Source organism: Cryptotermes secundus, unplaced genomic scaffold (genome assembly GCF_002891405.2).
Source record: "Cryptotermes secundus unplaced genomic scaffold, Csec_1.0 scaffold1350, whole genome shotgun sequence".
NCBI lineage: Eukaryota > Metazoa > Arthropoda > Insecta > Blattodea > Kalotermitidae > Cryptotermes > Cryptotermes secundus.
The window spans coordinates 32151-49092 of record NW_019739242.1 but is presented as its reverse complement, the minus strand read 5'-3'; the positions used below and the strand labels follow the sequence as shown (position 1 = coordinate 49092).

The 16942-nt window shown below is 38.7% G+C and overlaps 2 protein-coding genes across 8 annotated transcripts in view; both read right to left on the bottom strand.

Annotated features, from left to right (window-relative positions):
- The window catches only part of LOC111871896 (RNA-binding protein 45), a 40001-nt gene extending 37481 nt beyond the window's left edge, over positions 1-2520 (bottom strand). For all 6 annotated transcript variants that reach the window (XR_004513828.1, XR_004513827.1, XR_004513829.1 and 3 more), the window contains exons 1-3: positions 2296-2520; positions 2099-2213; positions 168-362 (exon numbers count right to left, since the gene is read on the bottom strand). Coding sequence is in view for 2 of the 6 variants with exons in the window: in XM_023865280.2 (XP_023721048.1) it covers positions 168-362; positions 2099-2213; positions 2296-2503 (518 nt within the window). In the remaining 4 variants the exon portion in view is untranslated. The remainder of the gene's footprint in view (positions 1-167; positions 363-2098; positions 2214-2295) is intronic.
- A 7547-nt stretch (positions 2521-10067) lies between these two features.
- The window catches only part of LOC111871861 (ADP-ribosylation factor-like protein 5B), a 14333-nt gene continuing 7458 nt past the window's right edge, over positions 10068-16942 (bottom strand). For both annotated transcript variants that reach the window (XM_033754444.1, XM_023865238.2), the window contains exons 2-5: positions 15557-15661; positions 14708-14916; positions 13426-13661; positions 10068-10952 (exon numbers count right to left, since the gene is read on the bottom strand). In XM_033754444.1, coding sequence (XP_033610335.1) covers positions 10904-10952; positions 13426-13661; positions 14708-14916; positions 15557-15602 — 540 coding nt within the window. In that variant the 5' untranslated portion in view covers positions 15603-15661 and the 3' untranslated portion in view covers positions 10068-10903. The remainder of the gene's footprint in view (positions 10953-13425; positions 13662-14707; positions 14917-15556; positions 15662-16942) is intronic.

The window sequence follows — 16942 nt, the reverse complement described above, 5'->3', positions numbered from 1 at the left end:
ACAAAAGAACAGATTTAAAAATGTACTGTAATGAAATTATGAATTACATCTATTAACATGCATGTACATGTGTATATGTGATGTGTACATGTGATATGTATGTTAGTGGTTTTTGCCCACCATGTGACCTTAGATAGAAGGCATGGTAAATCATACACAATACTTACTTGTGAAACTTCACGTACGCAAATCCTTTGCTTTCCTTAGTTTCCCTATCCTTAACAACAGAAACATAATCTATATCTCCAAACTGCTTGAAATGATCTCGCAACATCTGATCAGTTGTTGTTTTGGGTACAACACAGAATAATCGTAATAATCTTTCTTCCTCGTTCATTTCACGCTTTGAGCCCTGATCACGACTGAAAAAGAAATAGTAATACAATATGGAGCCAAGTAACAGCTGGCCTCAACAATTTGTGTATATTTTGAGGCATGTCAGGTTTGACAATTTTGTACACCTAAACATATTTGAAGTTAAAGTCCAATACTTGAACCAGATTAAAATCAGATAAAACCGTATACCTCCAAGGCTATAATGGGGGCTGATAAGGCAAACTGGCAGTTACATTCTAAATTTGAACAAATGATGATATTATGTTCATGTCACACAACTGCTGTTTCAGCATTCACTCCCATATACCAACTTCAGACATGTTCTTCTATGAAAGTAGGTTCCAAAATGGTTATATATTTCTAGACATTACACAGTACAATTTAATGTTCCTTGTTAACAACAAACCTCTAACCTCTACAAACATTTTGTAGTACACAACTTTACATACTGTAACGTAAATATCACCAGTGGTATTAGAACCTTGTAGATGAAATTACTGCTAAGAAATTAACAGCAACCTACAACAAACAAAAATAATGTAACACAATGCTTCCAGAATTATGGCACAAACTAGTCTACCACTAAGATCAAAGCTTGCATGTTCAGGGCTTTGTTCAATTCAGCGCACACTTTTCCACTTCCCAATCTCAAACTTCTCATGTGGGTCAGTATTTTGTGGAAGAAAATAACAGGTGAATCTTCCACATTCAAAGTCCACAAACAAAGGAGATGCAACATTCCCCCCACGTGGTCATAATTAATATAAGATATACAGAGTGTCCCAGGAGGAATGGACCAAATTTCGGGAGGGTGTTCCTTATGTTAAAGTATGCCGATATAACCAAAACACCTATGTCCAAAGTTGAACGGTTACAGAGATAATGGCCAGAGAAGTGTCAAACTTTGACCGGCGTTGCACACTTGTTGATTACAAAATACATATTAAAACTGGCAGGAATATGTGGATTCTGTAATGTTAATAATGTACGTAACATCAAACTAACTTGTGAATAACATGAAGCCATAAAATTGAAGTACAAAATACTCGCTTGCCATGTCATAATTGTCCTTGGGGTTTCCAAGCACTATACATGACACATGAATGGCAAGCACTGACGTAACGTGCTGACTGCGCGTTCTGATAAAGCCAACCACATACGTTCGGCTAGGGTGAATCACGGCACTCAAGGACAAACATAGATAAGGCCTCTCAGCTGAGAGGTACAGTGCGTGGACCTGCCAGAAGACCACACTTTTCTTGGGCCATTATCTCCGTAACCGTTCAACTTTGGACATAGGTGTTTTGGGTTATATCAGCATACTTTAACATAAGGAACACCCTTCCGAAGTTTGGTCCATTCCTCCTGGGACACCCTGTATATCAACATTAACATGGAATCGCCAGAGATATATCCAAGTATCCCTGGCATTACAAAATAGCAATACATTTCTATTTGTGACTACAGTCATTTCAATCTGATGTCAGCTGATGACCACTACATTTCTTCCAGTAATTACAACATTCAATCCAAAGAAATACAGTGTTTATGTAATTATTCAAATCTGTTAGTCATATTCCATTTTCCAAAAACATCACACGCAGATATCTGTGATGCTAATGTAGCACAACTGCATCAAAATTTAATTTGACAACACATTACTATTATGAATAAACAAATACTACAAATACACTGGCGATAATACGCCATTTCAATGACTGACGTAAGGCAAGTCAATCAGCAATGAATTTGTGACGCTTACCTATGTGCAATCATGACTTTCAAAGGTCTTGGGTGTGAACCTATACAACACCCATTCATTTCTTCCAGTGCAAGGGCAGCTTCTGAAGTCTTTGAAAACTTGATATAGGTAACACCTAAAACAAATGTCTAATATAGTGCCTAGCACAAAAACGACAATATAACAATCTACACATCTAACTAACATTATTTGGTTACCTTTTGGATCTCCTGTGTTTCTGTCTCTAACGACCCATATTTCTTCAATCGTTCCATATTTCTCGAAGGCACTTCGAAATTCCTCTTCGGTAATATTTTTATTACAAACTATGAACAATCTGGAATTCGGTGGATCATCGAGTTTCGGTTTGACATCTCCACCATCACGATCCTTCTCATCCTTTACATATTTTCTCCTATCAGCCATTTTGTCTTCGTGTTCTCTCACCGCTGCTCACCGCGTTTCAAAACAACAAATCAGCACTTGACTACTTTCCTTTAGCACAACGAAATTTATCTTCGTGATGACAATTATTAGCGTTGGGAATCCAAAGGGAAATTTCGCAACGGAATGATTGCCTTGAAGAGACCGGAGGGCAGTCAAATCGCAATAGAAAGCAACGAAGATGATGGGTAGTTTATGTTTGAGAAAAATTAATACGACGGTATTAATTTAGATTTATACACGTGCTTCATAGTAGTGAACCAGGGAGGCAGAACATGTAGTAGTTAAGCTACGAAACTGCAATTGCTCATGTTTTATTCGCATTCTTCATGTAAGCTGAATTATAAAATTTCTCATTCTGTAAACAGAAGTCAGCGTAGTTTCAACGGTGCAGCGATTATCCACAGACTAAAGTTGCGAGTAATCGGTATTCCCGTCAGGGTAAAGAATGTTCAGACAAACCTGCTTTTCAGTGTGTACCGGTGGTTTTTTCACTGAATTAAAAAGGCTAAAGCGCGTAGCCGACCATCCACACCTAATGCCAAGATTAAGAGTGCATGGAGCGATACCTCTACACCCATATACGCCATCATGGCTGGTGCTTAATTACCATACATGTATTGTAAACATAGTTATAATACTTATTCCACAAAAGCACACTGTTGCAATATAGAAAGTGTTCTGAAACGTCACGTCATTTAGGACACAACACCTTTAGCTGCTGTGTATGTAATCTAATATTTATAACAGACAAAATAAAAATGTTTCAAATTCAAGAGGTCCATGCAGGCGGTATGAGACATTTAATCCTGGATCATTTAATGACATATTGATTGCTTTGAGTATACAGCATCAAATAATAGGATCCATGAATAATGAATGTAGAAAAATATGGAAACGTTTATGCCTTAATTGAAGAAACCTCCTCAGCATCCGCCTGGGTAAATACATAAAGTTTCTGGGGATAGTCAGTCTTCACACCAAAATCTGGACCCAGAACCTCCTGAAAGCAAAACAGGGGTGCTATTTTTTTTTTCTGCTGGCACATGTAGGCAATGCAAGATGAGCACAAATCAGTTGCCAACATTACAGCCTACCAAAAGCCAATGTAAATAAAATTATTCACGATCCCCCTCAAAATAAAATATATCCATTAACGGTAAACAGTTGAAGTGGCACTGAACAAATTGACTTGTTTTTTTTTCACAACCTATAACTCCATGTTTCTTCCCGACACATCTGCATCGCTCCTTTAGATCTGATTTCATCCCATTTATTGGACTATTTGACCTTTTAGTATTTTTTGTGCTCTTTTTCCTTTCCCAGATCTTCCATATAAGTTTCCCGCACATTGTTCCCTTTTAGTCCTGAGACAAAAATTTACTCTTCTTGTTTCACTTTTTATTGGCTTTCTTTCCACCCAAATGGTAAACACATACTGTTAAGTAACAAGGGCTGTGAGGTAGTCACATCATCTCAAATATGGAGACAATACAGCCCAGTTCTACAAGGTGTCACCACCCCAAAAGCAGGATTAACATCAGTACTGAACTCCTGTGAAATCCTCAAATTGTCTGTTAGAACAATATATTTAAGGAGAATTAATGATGTCAGTACAAACAGTAGTCACATTCCACTGGAGGATTCTTTTATTGTGCTGCCACTATTACAGAATCTGCAAGCACATTTCACGTACATTGCATAATGCATCACTGTACAGAGATAACACAATGACAATGCATTTACATGGAACTGAAGTACACGCTACAAATACAAAGGCATCCCGCTTCATGGAGTGTCTGTAGACGCAAACCCTTCCAGCATTATACCTATTCCATGTCCTGTGCTTATTTTTTTACCATTTCTGGGCTTGAAACAGCTTATATCCTGAAATTTAATCTTATTTTGGGGGAGGGGGGGAGACTAATAGATTCTCATAACATCCAATAATTTGAAATCCAATTTTTGCATAACAAAATATTTTTAAGATTTCCATGTGTCATTTCTTTCTGCATTCAATAAGCTAAGACTAGTGTCCACAGGAAATGTTTTCCATAGTTGTGTGTATTCACTTGCATCTGTACTGAATTATTTCTAATAAGCATTACTGAAAAAATTACTCATCTTTCTCGTCCAGATCCGTATTCCTTGTACAAATGTGTAACTGGAAACTTTATGTAACATCAAATGAGTTGTAAGAATAAACATGACTGACTGGTAGTGCTCATATCCTATGAGAAGGTACCATTACAACATTTCTGGAATGATCATGTCATGGTTAAAGGTATGACTACAGAATTTTAGAGTTATCATGTCCTATTTGAAGGTATCATTACACCATTTGGCAGTGATCATGTCTTATCTGAACATGTCATTAATGCATTTGGGAGTGCCAATGTCCTATTTGAAGATATGAGGTTTTCACAGCAGTGACTATGTAGAATGGTATCTGGGATGTGGCGCCTTTTAGATCGTCTGAACCGATGTTCCTCCAAAATGTCAGTTCAGACAAGATCTACATGGCGCCACATCCCAGAAGATGGTATTCTTCCTATTTGAAGTTCCTTCATAGGACTTTGGAGCAATCATGGCATATATGAAAGTACCATTACAGCATTTGCCTGGAGAGAAACTATGACAGAGCCAAGTCAGTGAAGCTCCCTGTCTGAGATGTATTAATAGACAGAATTAGCATGCTCAGTTTGGAGGGCATACAGTGTATGACAGTTCCATAAAGACTTCAGACAACAGCCAACATGTGTGCTTACATTCACCACACTTGATTTAAGTATTTCAAGCAATGTTCAACAAAATGGGAGTGGAAAGATGCAGTCAGTGGCCTTCTCTATACCTGAACAAAAATTTTGTAAATTTCTGAATATGGGCCATTATACACAATATATTTTTCATCATCAGCCTCACTGTGCTCACAGAACAAGTGGTGGCAACTAAATAAACAAAAGAGAAAGTGGGGGAAACAGCAGTGTGGTCGAGGTAACTCTCAATACGAAGCCAGTAGAATAAAAAAACGCTACCTGCGACAGCAATCATGCTGAGAACACATCAATATTTTGCTGGGTCATATAAACTTATGACAAAGATATGTGAATGTTCCATAAAATTGCTCTCTGGTTTTCAGTTCTTTTCATTTCAGATTCTAGATTTAAAATGCAACATTTCCCAGATAGGTGTTTTAAAGTGTAATACAGCCCTTATATGATTTGTTCTACACAAAGCCAGACAGCAGACTCATCTGCTTCACCTCACTGCACATCATCTGACTCTTCCAGCTGTGTGTGTGACTTCACCCAGAGAACAGAATATTGTTTCTGAGACTGCCATGACACCTGGAATTAGCAGATTCTAAAGGGTTCTGATGATGGTGCTTAACACTCAGAAGTACCTTATTTTTGGACTTTTTCTTTCTAAGGGACCCAACAGAGTACATATCTTCCCCTCACCTGGAGACAGAAACAGATCCAGTTTCCAAAACGTTGTGTTCTCTAGTTTTTAGGATACTGGATGCTGGACAAAGTCAAAAATCCACTAATCCTGGAATGAGGTTTAACAGACCTAACTAGCCTGTACACGGTATCTTTCCACCTTCTGGACATCTCCCTAAGCAACTTCTTTCCATCAGGTTTCAGTCTGACAGTCTTAATGGGAGAACTGTGTCCTGTAGCAGAACTCAAGTATTGATAACAGGAACAACTCAAAAGTACACCCAAAAAGATAAAGGAATAAAGAGCTGGGTAAATCTCAGGGAGCTTGTTACCATTTAGTTCAGAATGTTTTGTCTTCCTATCTCTTACCTACAAAGGCAGAAATTCAAACAAGCTATTAAGATACAGATATTTATAATTTTGCTTGTTATATTTTATAGGTATGAAACTTAGTCTCCCACTCTAAAAAGGAAGAAACATTGATTGAGAGATTTTGAGAACAGGGTGCTGGGGAGAATATTTAAACTAGCAGAGAAAATAACCACAGCCTTCTGAAATTCAATAATGAGGTGCCCCATAATTTGTATATTTCCAACTATTATTAGAATGACAGTCATTTAGGCAACACTGGAAAGACATATAAAATTTTTGCCAGAAATTTGAGGGAAGAGATCACTTGGGAAAGAAGAAAGGAAAATAACACATTGAATTAATAGCATGTGAGGATATGGACTGGATTCATCTGACACAGGATGAGGTCCAGTTGTGAGCTTTTGTGAACACAGTAACAAACCTCCAGGTTATATAAGTGGCAGGAAACTTCTTGTATACCTGAGCAACTGTTAACTTCTCAAAAAGGATTCCCTCTATTAAGTTAGTAGGACTGTATCAGCTCAGTGTTTCAACATTTTGCATCCATTCTCTTCTGAATCACAAGACAGAATTTGGTGTGTCTAAAGTTTGTAACAAACAATATAGAATAACCTTTTATGAATAAAAAGAATAAAATCTTCTGCCTGAATATGATGCCAGAGTGGGAAGAGTCATTATATGTCACAAACACAATTCCTCTGATAAGGCTCTGATAACTGAGTCATGGTGGGATAAATTATATTTAGTGCTAGTGGGAATGTTGCAGCTAGAAGCCCATTCAGAAAGTACTGACTACCACAGAACCTATCACTTACTGACCAACAAGAATCTGGTAGGTTTTGTTTTGACTCTCAATATAAAACATAATGTGACTCATTTTTATGATAAAAATGTGCAGTTGCAGTAAGAAAGTCAATAAACATAAAACGAAATAATAAATGTCATATAGTGACAACTCATCACCTGAAAACAAGATCAGTCTCCAAACACAATGTTACGAATATGGTATTGCCACAGACCTACAGGAAATAGTCCTATCTTGTTAAATATTCTTCAAATTGAAAAATGTTCACAACAAGAAAAAGTAACAGAATTTTGAAATCCTTCACAAATTAAAATTTGGGTGGGGGGAGGTACAGAGCAATAAAAAATGTATGGGCTTTTCCGCTCTTTTTTTAAAGACTACTTTGACAGAAGTCAAAGTTCTTTCATTCAGAATTATGAACTATTACTGGCTTGTCTCAAGAGTAATTAAATTCCTTAGTGGATATTTTAAAGCAGAAAATAAACTTTCATACAAATCAGAGTATTATCATAAAAAAAAAACATACCCATAGTTTGTAAGATGTACAGCAGTTTTGTAGCTCACTACTTGAAATCACTTGCCTGTATGGGTTCAAATATCAAAATTTAATTCAGTTTTTTCTTTTCTCAGTCTATCTACATTAAGAAAGTCCAAGATGTGGGATCCAAGGTTTCTGCAGGCATGTGCTCCTGCCTTAATCACTACTTATTAACAAATGTTTTCACTTTACAAAATGAGCATGTTGGCATTGTCCACATTCTGAGATATGTCTAACATAAATAATATTTTGTGACTTGCTCTATTCCTGTGTCATCATTATATCATAACTTATATGTACTTTCTATTTAAAAGTAGGCTTACCCTTTCTGAATGAAACCAAGACCACCGTACTGAAACAAGTTCCAAATTTTATTCTGGTTCCAGCCAAAAAGAAAGTAAATATAATAAAAATTAAAATATACTACATTATTTCTATATGAACCAGCAGGTTCAACACTGTTAACATACCAAAAACATGAGGATTTTATAGTAGTGAGAATTTAGGCTGTCTTCTGAGGGATACTGTGCAGCCTGGTAGGCAATTACCAACATACTAGAGTAAGCTGTTGCCTCCATCTTCAGCATAAAGGATAGTAAGTAATTGTCAACGTTTTCAATGAACCTGCCAGCTCCATATTCTACCCTAATGATAAGATGCAGAAGGTTCCTCTGGAATAATGATAACATATAAGACTACGGAATGTCAAAATATAGAAGACTACAATTCAAATAACAGACCAGAATTTGACTTAATCTGAGCCAGCTCATTCCAATTCATGTTTCAAAATTTATTTCTGTAAGATTAACCGAAGTAATTCAAATATTCTGTAAATATAATGGAAAACCAAACATGAAGACTGTAGATGATCCAACTCCTGAAACAATGTATGTATCAGGTATACCTCAAACAATGGATAATATATAATTATGTCTGAATATTACATACCCAAGTTAGAGAATCATTCTTTCTGTTACAACGTTATTTCATTAAAAAATGTATGCAAGTTTGCTGAATAACATATTATAACAAAAGTCACAAGACCAAGAAGAGTGCTGAACAGTTTGCTTCTGCAGACTACAAAAAGAAACCACCTGAAAATAAGTCTCTCTTCAATGTCTACAGATCCTTCCACTGGTAAATATTCTTTCTCTTTAAACATAATTTACCGTGTCAGCAAGAAACCACAAAACCTAGTATAGAATAATTTTATGCAGGATGCACAAAATGGTAATTCCCTGTCACATCTGCCAAATGTTGTAACTAGCAACATTTGGATCAGAGTCATATACATAAATATACACATTCAAGTGCCAAAAGTCCTGGGATAGCAGTATGTAAATTTATTTTTAAGTGGCACCACCATCCCTTGACGGCTTGGGAATGCCCAGAGCAGTATCAGTTATGAGGTGTTCTCTCGTGAGTCAGGTTGAACACCGGCCAGTCTGCTCACGGCAAGCCGACGTTAATTATCGGAGTTTGAATGGGACATGATAGTGGGTGCCAGGTGGATGGGACATTCCATTTCTGAAGTTGTGCGGTCATTCAATACTCCTCGATCCACGGTGTCACTTATGTACCGGGAATACCTTGTTGAAGGCATTTCCATCCACCATGGACAGCACAGTGGCCAACCATGGGTGCTTAATGATCATGACCAGCGGCGGCTAGCTAGAATTGTCCATGGTAAGACAAGCGACACTGGCTGAAAACACATCCACATTCAATGCAGGACGTACCAGACGCATATCCAGCAGGTCAGTGCAGCGTTCTTTAGCTTCCATGGGATATGGGCGCAGAAGACCGACCAGAGTGCCTCTGTTAACACCACGACACCAGACACAGCACCTCACCCGGGCTTGTGACGTCGCTAATTGGACCCTGTAGGATTGGCAACATGTAGCGCGGACCGATGAGCCATGGTACCAGTTGTTTCATGCGGATGGTAGGGTTTGGGTGTGGCACAGACCCCCATGAGGCCACGGACCCCAGTTGTCAACAAGGCACTGTGCAGGCTGGTGGTGGTTCCATACTGGTGTGGGGTGTGTTCACGTGGCATGAGTTGGGTCCGCTCATCCACCTAAACATGTCATTGACTGGTGACCGCTACGTTACACTGCTTGGTGACCATTTGCAGCCCTTCATGGACTTCATATACCCCCACAACGATGGGATAGTCCAGCAGGACAATGCACCATGTCATCAGGCCGGAATTGTCCAGAATTGGTTCGAGGAGCATTCTGGAGAGTTCCAACGAATGGTATGGCCACCACGTTCGCCCGACATGAACGCAATCGAGCATTTATGGGACGTGGTGCAGAGGTCCATTCGCACCCAAAATCCTGCACCTACAAATACCAGGGAGCTGTGGGCAGCTATCCAGATGGCATGGCTCAACATCTCTCCAGAGTTCTTCCATCCACTTGTGGAATCGATGCCACGTTGAGTTGCTGCACTTCGCTGGGTTAGAGGGGGTCCTAAATGATACTAGGTACCTATCCTATGACTTCTGGCACTTCAGTGTATATAAGGAGGATTCAATATAAAATACTGGAATCACTCCCTCACAACCAAAGTTACTCCGTCATTATACTATCGTCATCACACTCAAATATCTGTCAGAAACACACCAAAGAAGTTTTACAGTCAATGAAACAAGAAGATGTAACAGCCTGGAAGTTAAATAATAAAAATTTTACAGATTGGTCTACTAGTAAGAACAGGTTACATAGTATATTTACATCACTGTCATGTTTTGTTCTTCAATTTACAATGTATTGCAGATCCAATACAATGGCTTCCATACATCACAGAGTTTACATCCGTTACAGTCAACACCTCGACCATGCCTGGAATCTATCATTGTGAATGCCATCAGACTGCAATGCCACACTACCTGAAATTGGCAAGACTACAGAAACACTGCCTCTGTGCCAGTAGTGTAACTTAATCTTATAATTCAACACTGATTCTTTAAGACGTCCACATTCATATTCGTAGTGTTGCTATACACTAAAGTGTAAAGTGTAATGTTCCTTCCATTCATCAACTTACAGGCATGCCTCTTTCCAACTTCAAATTATTAAAAGATGGACCAAAAATAAATTCACATAAAAAGTTAACAAATGTCTATGCAGAATTGTCCTCCATTTTAAACCTTTGTTGACTTGCTTCATTATAACATCACATAATCAGAAAAAATGTTGCTAGAAGTAGTCTTGACGTCACTTTTTCTTCAACCGACTACAAATCCATTCCAGGCCTTGGTATAATCTAAAAGGAAACATAAGAAACTGAAACTCTGAGAATATGAGGAATATCACAACCAACTGTCCTTAGTTACTGGCATCAAAATACATCTCAGAGTAATGAAATCCCCTCTATGGGTACTCCAGTCTCATAAATGAATTCCCTCACTTTACCTACTGGACAGAGGATTGGAAAAATGCCTGCATCTGCCATGACCACCAATAGATTAAAAAAAAACTGTTTCTTTGGGGGGTGGGGGGAGAACACTCCTACAAATGCTTCCACCTCTGAACCAAGGACAGATATCCATGAATTAAAGCTATGGGTTACTTCTCTGAACAAAATACCTGCTGCTAGTACTGATCTCCAAATATTTATAAATTAACAAACATTATTAGCTCAAAGGTTTGTGTTTCATGCCCACTATGATGATACATCAACTACTGTCACCAAATTAAAGAATGCTTAGTCACCTGGTCACAATCTATCTTTTTTTTTCTTTTGGTGCTACAGCCCCAATTTGGGCCTTGGCCTACCTCCATGAAACTCTCCCATTTACTTCAGTTTACTAGATCTTAGACATTCAGTAGGACTCCTTGGGTTGGTGATCACCTTGTCACAAGGCCTCTACGGACACACACACATACAAACACTAAACACCCAGGCCCAGAATGGGATTCGAACCCACAATCCCAGCTTCCGAGCGAGCGAAGACAGTGCATACCTTAGACTGCTCAGCTACTGTGACCGGTGGTCACCATCACCGTACACAATTTCAAGAACTGTTACTTAGACCTCAAAAGATTACAAGTTAACATGGTATTTAGATGCCAGGCAACTAAATTAGAAATGGACAAGGTCACACAAAGCCTTATGAAGGCTAAAGTAACATTATTTTGGACACTGACATTTGAGTGTACAATGTGGGAAGCACCAAAACATATATTTTCAACCCTCTGACATCAAACTGTTATTTTAGAGATAGTGCATGTATTACTTACCAAATGGTCACATTAGTGACAATCATACACATGATACTGAGAAGCCCATTATAGAAGGCATGCATGCACATCTGGTGTAAATACTGGATTTCATAATGAACTGCTGTGCCTTGAGTTGCTTATGGTCAAATTTGTATTTTAGTTTGTTTAACCATGCTGTCAGAAGCTCAGGCTATATAATGTTGAATGGCAGGGTAATTAGTGAATAATAAATGATAAAATATGTAAAAGGGAGTAATAATGGCTTAATAGAGGTATTATACAAGTATTTTCATGTAGGGACTGAGGAAAACCATGATAATCGTCAGAGAGGACAGTAGGTATCTAGCAAAGATTTTATATGGACACCTTCTGAATACGCGCGAGAAATACACAACTTGCACTAACTCATCTGTGGTGTAAGGTAAAAAATCAATGAACCCAAGAAGAAATATCAGAAAATACTGTAGCGTGGATGGCGCAACAGGAAGTAGGGGTCATGTGAACTCTGCATTTCCATGAGTGCCATCACGTACCCCCACTTCTCCCATCATTACGCAACACTCGGTAAACAACCCTCCCCGCTAGGCTGTGACGTCACGCAACAGGAGAGTCCGTTCAGTGACTACTGCTAGGCAATGCACAGGTAGAAACACCTGACAATACCTGATATCCATTGCCGAGCAGCAATGTGTTCTCTATGTTGTCTGTGCCGATCCTAAATAAGGAGCAGCGAACACTATTCAGGAGTAGTGAGTATTGAGCCAGTTACTAGTATTCAGTATGAGTTAAAGTTCAGCAGCTACTAGCTGAGTTGTATCGAGTGCATGGCAGGGACTCCAGCAGGAGAAGTATTTGTGAAGAAACTGTGAACTGTGTAAATGTAAGGGCAAATGTGCAATAAATTCACTATATCCAATACGGCGTGAAGTCATTTGTCGTGTTACATACCCAACACGTGACAACACTTTACCATAACTAAACTGCATGTGCATATCTCATATTATAAAAAACCAGCAGAAGACTGTCTGCATTCTGAATCAAGGAGCTGACTTTTTAGGTACAATGTGCAGCAAAAAATGCAGACTTAATGTCCTTAAGGAGTAATTTATGCTTTTTGACATGGTTCTGTTTCTGGTCTCTGCACAAAATAGTTATGAAGACATAGGTATTTATATGATATTCATGCAAATAAGAGTTTAGAGAATCTTAATAATTTCAGCAGTTCCACAATCATGTAGGTCGTTTAATTTAGGCTTAAAAATTAAAGCTGTGTAGTAATTCAGAAGTCTATACAAGAGGGTACCCACTGCTGCCCTACTCTGGGACCAACCCTGATGCCAAGAGCACATCCATATGGAATTTACGAATTTACGTATAACCTGATGTGAAATTTCATGACAGTATGTAACAGCATGTTCACATACAATGACATGTCAGCGTTTTGGATATACTACATTGAATAAGAAGTAGCTCTCTTTGATGTGCCTTGAGAAAAGCTTTAAGAATCTTCTCACCCTTCTCCTGTGAGAGCACAACAGGACTGAATCTGCCACTGATGCTTTTTTATCGATGTGAGATCCAGCCGTTTGCTAATTTCTGCTGCAGACATGGAGCCTTTCAGGTCCTGTTTATTGGCATATATGAGAACAGCTGCTTTTGACAGCTCTTCATGAGCCAGCATTCGGTACAGTTCTTCTCTCGTCACTGCTAGACGCTCACGATCTGTCGAATCAATAACCACGATCACAAACTGTGGACAAAGAATAACTTTAAGTTTTGTTGTTGTTGTTGTGTTTTTGTTTTTTCTGCTACCATGAAGTTTTGCATAAAAATCTGTGTTACAAGTAATGACCCACCAAAGGATCCAGAAATATGCTTCTCATTCAGTCATGAATTAATGGAGATCCATGGTGACTACATTTTGAATTCAGTCCATGTTTCAAACTCAATAAACAAATAATGTTCCCTTTGTTCCTGAAATTTTTGAAAAAGTGCAGATTTTACCGAAATAAAAATATATTTTCATATGAATCACACTGTGACTACAGGTGAGTAAATTTTCTGAACTGAAAGATTTAAGATGTACTAGGATATCTGAAACCCTCATTTATATTGATATGAGCAGACTATGATGATAAGGGCAAAGAGATTTTGTGATGTGCCTAGGCAGATTTATTTCTGGAGTGTTAGTTCCACTATACCAACTGTCATGCACCCAGAAAAGATATCCACTGCTAGGTAACGACACAGTAAACATACTTCTGCGGAAACAAATAACCATACAACAAGAGAGGAATTGTTGGAATCAATGTTTTCTACGCAGTCCATGCTGGGCTTATATAAAAAGAACGAGCCAGAGTTTGCAGTCAGTCAAGAATATGAGGGAGTTTCCATCCTGGGTTAGCTGTGGGAGTCGCCAGTCAGCAAGGACAAGAGCCACTGAGCACAGAAACTGAGCCGTAACCTAGCAATGGATAGTGAAGATGAAATGAGAAGAATTAGAGGGCGCTATATTGAATTGTAATGTATGTAGATTAGAGACAGGATTATAATTATTTGTAGTTACGAATTATAAAGTTCAATAAATTCAACTACCAATGCAAATTCCATGTCTAGTTGCCAAATCGTGACAATATGCATAATTCTATAATCAATATTGGCACCATGACATTTATAATGCCCTTCAGAACAATAATATTCACCAAAGTTCCACTTCTGCACAATGTTTCAGAATGGCCTCTTGAATAGATACGATTCCATTCCCAGCTTGATGATAATACACTACAGACATGATACCTCTGTGTTACTGTAGTAAGTGCTCCATGCAGCCCTCAGTGATTGCTGACCACCCAAGTCCCACATGATGAAGTGGATGTTCTTCCAAACAACTTCCTCAACATTTGAACCTATCGTTGGAGACGTGTGAACAACTTCATTCATCAGGTACTGGTAGAGTATTGTGGTCTTTCCTGCATTGTCCAGTCCCACCATGACAATCTTGTGCTCTGTGGAACACAAATCATTTCATGCAGAATTCACTTAAGCCTCTCCCCACTAGCATGAACTAACCAAGATGATGAGGTAGATTTTATAAAACAGCGTGACATTCCTGCATACCCAGCAGCACTAGGTTTGGCAATTATGAGGGCTAACTCTTTGATTATGGGTTTAAAATAATAAATACATATGCATTTATTTAGATATCTGTGATATAAGAACTAGCTGAAGGTACAAATCTACACAAAACTTCTTAAGCATAAAAACATAAACGAAGACCCATGATAAAGAATCTGGGAACCTTAATTCATCAACAGTGTCCAACAATGCTGAATCAAGAGTGAAGCTTTGTAGGATCTGAGGTTCTCACAGCAGTGGTTATGAAGAGTTCCACCTTCTGGGATATAACACTATGTAGGATCTGAGGCTCTCACAGCGGTGATTATGAAGAGTTCTCTCTTCTGGGATATAGTGCTATGTAGGATCTGAGGTTCTCACAGCGGTGGTTGTGAAGAAAATGAATTCACAATTTTTTTATCTACTACCATCCAAATCCCACAGAAGGTAAAATTAAAAAATTATATTATGAAACACAGTGACTAGATTTGTTTCTCCTACTTCAAAAGGTTAATGAAACTTTTATCTTACCTTCATTACCAAACAAGCTCCAAATTTTTGTAAACAACAGCCCCATGTTTGTCTTTACTCCTGCTCAATGATGCTAGAGTTTCCAACACAGTGCATACAGTGTAACTGAAAGAATAGGAAGGAATAAAAACAATATCACAACAGCTCTAATTATATACAAAATAGACTACAGGCTGCAGGTGGTTTGTTGCTGTCTTACCTACATCCTTCTGTTTCCTGAGCTACAACATGAAAACTACATATCACTCAGAAGTCATACTTTCAAGCTCCTCACATAATATTACACTGACAGCAGAAATGTGGAAGACAGACTTTAATCTGGTCTTAATTTCCTTGTGAGGCAGTTTACTCACCCTCTTCACAAATGAATATTGTAATAATGCCTTTTCAATTCTTCCTTATTCTTCCTAGGCAAATATTAACCAATCAGTTATACAAATTATTACAAATATATACAGGGTGTTTCACGACTTTAGGCATAACTGCAAGAGGTGATTTCCTAGGTCTTTGTGATCAAAAAAGTTCATATAAACATGTGTCCAATTTTGGACGGTTACGGAGTTATGACCGTTTTTTATTCCCGTACACGCCCTCGTGTGAACCGCATCTATCATCTGGCGGGTGGCTATTTTTAGCCAGCTACAGACAGAGCGTTCTTGTTATCTCGACATTTGAGAGGTACCTAGGGCGTGGTGGGTTGGTATGTCCAGCCACGGCTAGTGTGGTGGCTACTGGTGTTCAGAACAGTTCTCATCTCGGTGCGTCTGTTACGTTCACGATGCCATTTACATTTTCATTTGAGGAGTATGCAGATATGATTTATGTGTACGGGTTTTGTGACGGTAACTCAGTTCTTGCCATAGCTGAATATCAGCAACGGTTTCCGAATCGCAGAATACCGAACCGGAGAGTTTTTACTGGAGTTTACAAGGCATTGCGAGATACCGGTAGACTTCCCGGCGTTCGTATTGCAGCCGAGCGTGGTGTTAATGAAGAAGGCATTGTTCGTATGGCACACTGCAGTCCATGTACGAGTACGCGAAGAATTGCCCGCCAGGTCTCCAGTCTTAAGCCCACTGGATTATTGTGTGTGGGGATGGTTGAAAGAACTGGTTTACAATGTGAAGGTGGCAACGCGAGATGCTTTGCTCGGTCGCATTGTGGACGCCGCTGACCACGTAAGAAACAGCAAGCTGAAGCAGCAACGTGCTACCCGCGCGGTTCACAACCGAGCGGCAGCCAGTGTTGCGGCCGGCAGTGGCATTTTCGAAAATCAGCTTTAAGCACCAATCAATTCAAATTAAAGGTAATTTCACGAAGTTAACTTTACATTCATACTTTGAATGTATCATGTATTTTGCTGGTTTATTATTTTGTTCCGTTTAT